Here is an 8,536-nt window from a genome sequence, read left to right as displayed (position 1 = left end):
TGTTCTGTAATGTAACTAAATTATGATTGGCTCAGTATATTTTCCTTCTGTGTTTATATTCATACGCCAGTCTACACAAAAAGAATTGGAAGATGTGTAACAGCTAAATCAATACAAACAATGTGTGATTACACTGTCAGTGGAAGTTAATATTACACACAATTTTAGCACATTGTTGAGACTAGGGAAGTGAAAATATCACTGTTTTTACATCAGAACAAGGCCTTTATTCAGAAGAAAACCATCAGATTACATAAATTTGAGAGTGTAAAATACAGAGTTTTGACATGTAAAATATTATTCACATATTTCTACCTCAAGTTGGAGCATAATTTGTAATGTCAATGAAATATTTCTACATTACTTCTAAGCAAAGAGTGCCATCTACCGTTTCTATAAAAGATAGGATAAAATATCAGAAGTCATATGCCACCAGTTTACAGTTCAATGGGTTTATTTGACATCACAAGCTTTTGGAGCACTGCTCCTTCAGCAGGGGAAGTGGCTACACCTGACAAAGGAGCAGTGCAGCGAAAGCTTGTGATTTCAAATAAACCTGTTGGGCTGTAAAACTGGTGTCGTATGAGTTTTGACCATATCCAGCCCAGTCCCACAATGGCACTTTCACAACATAAATAAAATATCAGCAGCGTTCAGCCCACGGGTTTCATTCTTCTTTTGAATAAAAGACACAAAAACTTAATTTTTAGCAACAGGAAAAAAATACGTGTTTCTAAACTTTTTCTTGGACATCAATTCCATCCCAACCAAGATTCTATTAAATTTTCTAAAAACACTATAGAAATTATATAGGAACACAGGTGAAACAAGTTTTCAATAAATTTATTGTAAAACCAAGGGAATTATTTAACAGAGATAATGGGAACTGCAGATGCTGGAGAATTCCAAGATAATAAAATGTGAGGCTGGATGAACACAGCAGGCCAAGCAGCATCTCAGGAGCACAAAAGCTGACGTTTCGGGCCTAGACCCTTCATCAGAGAGGGGGATGGGGAGAGGGAGCTGGAATAAATAGGGAGAGAGGGGGAGGCGGACCGAAGATGGAGAGTAAAGAAGAAGACGGCGGAAAAACTGCTCTATGTCCAACCGTGACTGGTATTGGTTGATGTGTGGTTGTAGGGGGACAAAGGTGAGCCCCTTGCTAAGGACTGACCGTTCGTCCTCAGTCAGTGGGAGGTCTGGGGGGATGGTGAAGATGCGGCAGGGCTGAGTGTGGCTGTCTCCTCTGGGGTTGCTGGCTGTGGAGGTTGTGGGCGGAGCGATGAGGTCGTCGGCCATGAGCGGGGTTTCGCCGGCGTCGGCCGTGGGCGGGGTTTATTTATTTAACACATTTGCAAAATTTATTATTGGGATTTTTGGATTCAGTACATAGAAAGTTGACAGTTACTGGGAAATTCCAGCACAAACTAATTCAGTGTTAGTGTGACAGCAACACAAAAATGCAGAAATGCTCACAGGAAAGCCATTTCGCTGCAATAAGAAAAAGCATTTCCATCTCTCAAACGAGTATAAAATATTGTTAAAGATGCCCGATCACTCAATACTAAGAGATTCTCAGAAAGTAGCCAACCCAGGTCAGGTTCTTCTTCATTTGCTGCAGTTGGCTTTGCTATGGCCCAGGAAGCAGTTTGATTTCCTGGTATTAGTCACAAGTCCTTTGCTAACATTTACAATAAGTGGATACATCAGGACTCGGATGCAGGGTAGACCAAAGGCCGGGTTATCAATGGTCATTGTACCTGGATGGGGGATGTTGCTTTATACTATGGGGGGGAAGTCTGAGAGGCTCCTGGCTGATGGTTTTCTATAGGAACAACAATAGTTTGAAGGTATTGACAATGTTTTGCACTCAAACTGGAAAATATTCGGACTGGGAATCATTGTCGAGTATCCTGTATTCATTTTGAATACTCCCAGATTCAGTGCAACCGATTTCACTCAATAAAATGTCTCTGTTCTAATCTACGAATAGCACAACTTTAAGAGATTATTTTAGTATTTCACATCTTTAGACCCCTCTGAATGACACTGTCAACACTAATTAGGAGCTGTTTAATTTATTAAGATGTAAGACTGTTAAGCCTGGATTGTATCTGTTAGACATATGTCACATTAAACACATGCAGTTTGGGATGAATTTAAACCCAGGATCCAGAGATCAAAGGCATAATCACCAATGATAGGATGAAAAGGTACGGTGCACAACAGGCTATGTTCAAAGCCACAAAGAATTTGTAGAGGTTGAAAACGGTACAAATGTTACAGATGGTGAGGTGCAGAATATGAAAGGAATTAAATTCAACAATTGAAATTAACCTCCTCCCACTACTAGCCAGATGCTTCTAATCTCTCCTCCTGCTCCCAGCACCATTGAAGTCTCTAATCCCTGTGTGCCTGCAACACCCCACTGAGTGCTTCTGATCCAGCTCATGGTTCTGTTCCTTCTCACGCTGCCCTCTATGTTTTTGCCTACACCACCATGAATGTGAGTACGGCTAAACCTCCTCACCAGAGTTTAAGATCCTAATGCTGGAGTACCCCCAAGCCCTGATGTTGTTAGCATCCTCTTCCCCTCTCACTGCCACGTGATCCCTGAACCCCTTCCTCCTTTGTCCCACTGCCCATGGGACCAGGCTATAACCATTCTCATTAGCCTTCCTAGCCTTTCAATCTGTCCCAGTGAGGTGCTGCCGATAATACCGACACGATCTTAAGAGCTGCTTTGAGTTCCTTGACCATAAAGCCACCTCTCCAAGCAATCTCCCCCAACCATTCCTCCCCAACTCGAACAGAGCCCTCCCAGCCTCCAAATTAATGTTTTGGGGCCTAAGTCTTCAATTTCTCTGTTTTAACGTGATCAGTTAATTATTCCCCTGAGCAAGTATCTGTTTCATGAAATGTTACTTTCCCTTGTTTAACACAGGATAAGCTCATTATCCAGCTTTTTCTTTCGGTTTTCTTTCTGAAGCCCATAGTCCATCCTTATTATTGCCTGACCATGCTGGGAGTCTATTCTACTGCCAAATGTCTGGTTTGTGGTATTTGGAACTTTGTCGGAGAACACAGGGATGTATTCAGGCAGTGGTTCCTGTACTTTTGGTCTTCCCTGGAGAAAAAAAAAGATGAAAATTAAGTTAAAAGCCTTTGCTTAAAAAGGTGTGCAAAAAGTACGTTGTACTGCACATAAAAGGGAGATTGTACGGCTAAATCCCAGTGTATTTAATCACGTTCAAGGATTGCTTGGAGCATATTTCAATCTCAAAGAAGCTCTGCTATCACTCCGCAGATTAAATTGACATTTATGCATTTCAGAAACAATAATTTCCACCTTTTCAAAACTCACTCAGATGTCATTGCAAACTACTTTTCTTTATGAAAGGCAATTTGAATAGATACTTCTATGATGAAGTTTTTGGATTTGTGGGATTGGTGTAGAGTGCTGTGATACTCACTTTGTTTCACAAAGCTGGTCGCAGGTTGCACTTGATCAATTTAGGGTTCCTGATACATTCAGTTGCTACTAGGCAAGGCTGGGACAGTCAGGCTTCAGGCACTGGTGTCAGGAAATATTTCAGTTGAAGGTGAGAGGGTAGACACACTGCCATCCTGATAGACAGAAGCATGTTGCAACCCCACTCTCACTCACGATGAACTGCCACTGATTTAAAGGGATGCAGGAACATCTGTGAGGCCTTGAGAAACCATGTCAACATGATCCAACTATGGGTCACACCACCTCAAAAAGAGATGGACGCAAGAGCTTAGATGATCAACGCTTGAGAAGACATCAAAGCTGGAGATGGTGGCGACTCAAGCATCTGCTGTCAGGGCCTCGTGAAGTTGCCATATGTTCAAGTGTAGATGGCACAATGGAAATGTCAGAAAAGAAAAAACTTCTTATCTTGGCAACCGATTTCTTCAAATGCTAAAAGTCTTTGAGAGTACCGCTGCCCCACACACCCCCAACATCTAATATAATCACTTAAGTGCATCAGTAAGTGTTATTTGTTGACAGAAGCTGTAAGTCTACGTCTCTGTCACTCAACATTTAAAAAAAAATCATTCAAGGGATGAGGGAATCACTGGTTAGGCCAGCATTTATTGCTCATCCCAATATGCCCAGAGGGTAGTTAAGTGTCAACAACTTTTCTGTGGGTCTGGAGTCACAGGGAGGCCAGACTGGTTAAGGGTGGCAGTTTCCTTCCTGAAAGAACATTGGTGAACTACACAATTTCTCCCCTCCGATAATCAGCATTAGTTTGATGGTCATCATTAGACTCTTTCCAGATTTTTATTGAATTCAGATTCCACTATTTGGCCTGGTGGGATTCAAACCCTGGTCCCCAGAACATTACCTGGGTATCTGGATTAACAGGCCACTGATGATGCAACTAGGTTGTCAGCTCCACACGCTGAGCATGGAGAGGACAGAATCCTTTCATGAATCATCTTCAATATTTCTGCTTTCACCCCTACCTGCTGCTGCAGTCTGCGCAGTGAGTGTCACCATCAGAAGGTTCCTATGACTGATTCTCTATACTCCCCAAGTGCTCATGTCTGCACCCGTCCATAAGAAGCATGCATCAGGAAACAATATGTCATTGACGTGTACGATATGACAGCTCTTAATTTCAATGCAGAGATAAAACATGAGACCGTAATATATTTGCTCAAAACTTGGAATAAATAAGGGGAGTAGATTTACAGGGGCAGATGCTACAGTACAATTGATCAAAGAAGAGATAGACAAAATTATAAAGAGAAAGAGAGAGTTGAAGTGATAAGACTTATTCTTCTTCAATACTGTGTAATGGTGGGTCATGAGAACCTCTTGTCTGCAATTCATCACAGATAGCAAATATTTAGACTGCAGTGTCTCATTTTCTGGAGTAGAATCATTTTCTCACTGTCTACCTGCAAAATTCTGCTGCAAATTCAGCTTAGGTGTTCTGTGACCTTGGCACTGGAGACATCCTTTGGTAGAAAACAGACCAATTATGAAAAAAACAGCATTACTTTCCCACTGATATTAATTTTGGACAGCAGACATTTACAACTTTAAATCTATCTCTTAAAACAATTCTATAGTCCTTAAATCACTTAGAAATGTTCTTCTCTTATGCTAAACTAGAGCCACAGACTTAAGAGGGAAAGAAACTAAATATTTAAATAACATGAACACAGGCCGTTTTTCTTCTTGAAACTGTTTCACAGCCCCATTGCAACAGGATACTTGAAGCGATGTCTAAAAATGGTTCATGTAATACTAGTGAAAATGGTACAATGTTTATAAAGCCAGGATCAGGAATTGTGACACTGCAAGCTTCCAATAATACATCGATACATGAAAACTGAAAACGGGGTGGTAACAAATAAAAAGCTGACCTAAACATTTCTAACTACGCAAAATCTAACAATGCCTTCTCCTTATCTAGACAGCACAGCTGTATTCTTGGAAAGTAAACATGCATTGGGATCAATATTGCAGAATTTATTTTCAGCAAACTTCACGCACTACAAAATTGTTAACAATTTCTTTGCGTTTCTCGCAATCTTAAAAATTGGGATTTCAATTCATTTTGGCACATCTAAGCAAATTTTGTAGAAAATTTATTTGAAATTAATGTTGAATTCCACAACTTGATGAAAGCACCACTTGGATCTGACAATACAATGACAGAACATTTTTATTATGCAGCATGAACAAACAACGCATTCTCAAGGCACAGAAAATATCATCAAATGGAAATATACTGCAAATGTAAATTATACCAAATGGAAAAGTATTTAGAAATATGGCCATTTCATATTGATTGCAATCCTTACCTTGTCATCATAATCTTTCAGAAAGCTCCATTTCTTTTCCCTGGTAAAACAAAAGGACAAAATGTTAATCCAATAGGTTCCACCTGGGGAATATGGCAAAAAGGTGTCAGTATAATATGTTACATACAAATGTGCATCTTGAGAAAGCCAATTTCTTCAGGACGCTTAGAATTAGAAATCGAAAGGTAATTTGAAGTTCAGGTCAATCATATCCAAACAACAGCAAGTAGGGAACAACAGAACTTATGCACACAAAAGAAGATCAGTTTGCAGTAACACCAAAAGATTGTGTGTTGTTTCAGACCTGTAGTTAGCAAACCATAAGAATCCAACACAATTACAGGAGCAATTTCATTTCATAATCAGAGGCACACACCATGCAAATTCACAATAAAGTGAATATCAAGTAACAACAGCACAAATGGAATTGAAGTTGTTATCCAAGTGAATTAGTCCTTCATGAATACAGAACTTAATTCTATTATGGAATGGGCATAAAGTAGTGTGTTAAGTGGATAAGAATTACAATGCTGTGAAGAGAAACAAAAAGAAATGTCTACGAGAATGCCGAGACAGCATCCTACATGCAAAATAACAGAACCATAGAGACTTTAGAAAGCACTAAATTTGGCAGGAGTTGAGAAAGGTCCTCTGTACCAGATCCTTCCTATAGACAGGAAGTTTCACCTCCTCTCCATGTTGTCCTTGAGGATGCTTCGACGGGGAAGAAATCATTGTCTTCCTCTTTCTGGAACATAGCTTTTTAAAGAAGATCCAGAAAGAGATGCAGTGGGTCTAGTTGAGGTTCATGCCAAGCAACTCCAAGATGCAGGAGTATGTGGTTTATGGGCTGCTCCCGGGGATGCACAAAACCAATTCTTGTATTGGTGCAACTCAATTAAATCCTTACATGACTACCACTGGTATCATTTACAAGCAAAACATTTTGGATGCTGCAAGTCTGAAATAAAAACAGAAAGTGCTGAAGAAACTCAGCAGGTCTGGCAGCATCTGTGGAGAAAAAACTGAGCTACTGCTTCAAGTCTGATATGACTTCTTCAGAACCCCAGCCAGATCTGTTGAGTTTCACCAACACTTTGTGATTTTAATGCTGCTGGCATGTTGTAGCATGAGCTAATCAGAGTTTTGGTAGATTGGCTATCTCCATCCTCCTTTTAATCTGGGACCTGCATGGGCTCCTCTTCCCAACATAGCATATTTAAAAACAACACGACTCAAATGAGAAGAGGCTTTAACAAGGTGTAGTTGACTGCATAAGGGCAATCAGGTGCAAGTTACATTCCTATGACAGACATTGTGACAAAGACTACAGGGAGACTTACAGATCTGTTCTCCCCTTCCCTGCCCAAACCTTTCAGATATCATCAGACTGGGTGCAGCTTAATGCAGTCTTCAACATTAACCCTTTCAGAATCATAACCGTATACAACAAGCAGCTTGGTCAAAGACTGTGTTTAGTTTGAGAAAATGTACTGGCCCTTTCAGTACTTGTCCTGAGCGTAACTACTGGAAAAGCAGGGTTGTAGGAATATAAAAAAAAGGCAAGTAAAGCATTTCTGTCTCAAACAAATTGTACATCTGTAGCAGAAAACGGAGTGTGAAATCATTGGTGCACCAAAGATGCTCCTTGGCCTGCTGTGTTCATCCAGCTCCACGCTTTGTTATCTGTGAAATCACTGGTGTTTTCTTTTGTAAAATGCATAGCCTAAAAACAAAATGCAAGAACGGATTTCAGCAGAGAAAGTGGATCGCAGTGAGCTCACCATTCTTTGAGTCCCTGCCATTCAGCTCGGATGAACTCCCTCCACACCTGGTCTTGCTGCACTGTGCCCAGGAAAGGGCTCCTCCACGGTGATCGGCTGCCCGTCGCCGCTTTACTGTGGCCGGGGAGGTTCCCAGCATTCGGTCTCTCTGCCAGACGGTAACCGGCCGAAGTGGTTCTGCTCAACTGCAGCCCCTTGCTCCCCATGTCCGCGCAAAACGGGTCCAGGTCACCAACAGCTTCCCTCGGCGAATGGGCAGTTGTGATTTCCTTCTCATTCTTTCTCGGGGTTGGGGGGTGGGGGTGTGGTGAGAATAAAAACCCCTCCCCCAGTTCAGCAGAAAAAAGTTTTCAGCTTTGGCGAAGCAGTTACTCGAAGTTGTTTACAGTCGCTATTGGAAACGGGGAATCTCTGGAGGGAGCCGCCAGACCAAGAGCAGCGAGGCGAGAGGGAATAGAGCAGGATCAGTCAGTCCCTGCAGTAAGGAAGAGAGATGAAGAGATTAATAAAAACAGGCAATCAGCGAGTGAAGGAGGCATTTACTGGTGGGACAGAGAGTAGGGAGATCGGAATGAATTTACTTGAGTTTGCCTGCTGTAGATTCTGTTGCTCACTCTGAGCTGCAAAACATAATTCACGTAAAGCCTATCAGTGATAGTGGGAACTGCTGATGCTGGAGAATCCAAGATAACAAAGTGTGGAGCTGGATGAACACAGCAGGTCAAGCAGCATCTCAGGAGCACAAAAGCTGACGTTTCGGGCCTAGACCCTTCTGAGATTCTGCTTGGCCTGCTGTGTTCACCCAGCTCCACACTTTGTTATCATGTAAAGCCTAGTTGCCTGATAGCTCAGGGTGGGTCTTGGAATTGGATTTTTAGAGTTGCACCATGAATACAGTAAAAGTT

General features: G+C 41.6%; 1 protein-coding gene across 1 annotated transcript; it reads right to left on the bottom strand.

The window, feature by feature from the left end:
• Positions 1-1,322: 1,322 nt before the first annotated feature.
• On the bottom strand, positions 1,323-7,990 carry c4h2orf50 (chromosome 4 C2orf50 homolog). The gene is made up of 3 exons (XM_048531362.2): positions 7,632-7,990; positions 5,848-5,887; positions 1,323-3,127 (listed from the first exon to the last, which is right to left on the bottom strand). The coding sequence occupies exons 1-3, from the start codon at positions 7,835-7,837 to the stop codon at positions 2,936-2,938; spliced, it is 438 nt and encodes a 145-aa protein (XP_048387319.1). The 5' UTR covers positions 7,838-7,990; the 3' UTR covers positions 1,323-2,935.
• Positions 7,991-8,536: the final 546 nt, after the last annotated feature.

Source organism: Stegostoma tigrinum, chromosome 4, assembly GCF_030684315.1.
Source record: "Stegostoma tigrinum isolate sSteTig4 chromosome 4, sSteTig4.hap1, whole genome shotgun sequence".
In the NCBI taxonomy this organism is placed as follows: Eukaryota; Metazoa; Chordata; class Chondrichthyes; order Orectolobiformes; family Stegostomatidae; genus Stegostoma; species Stegostoma tigrinum.
Note: the sequence above shows the minus strand (reverse complement) of the source record. Positions and strands in the feature narration are given on the sequence as shown.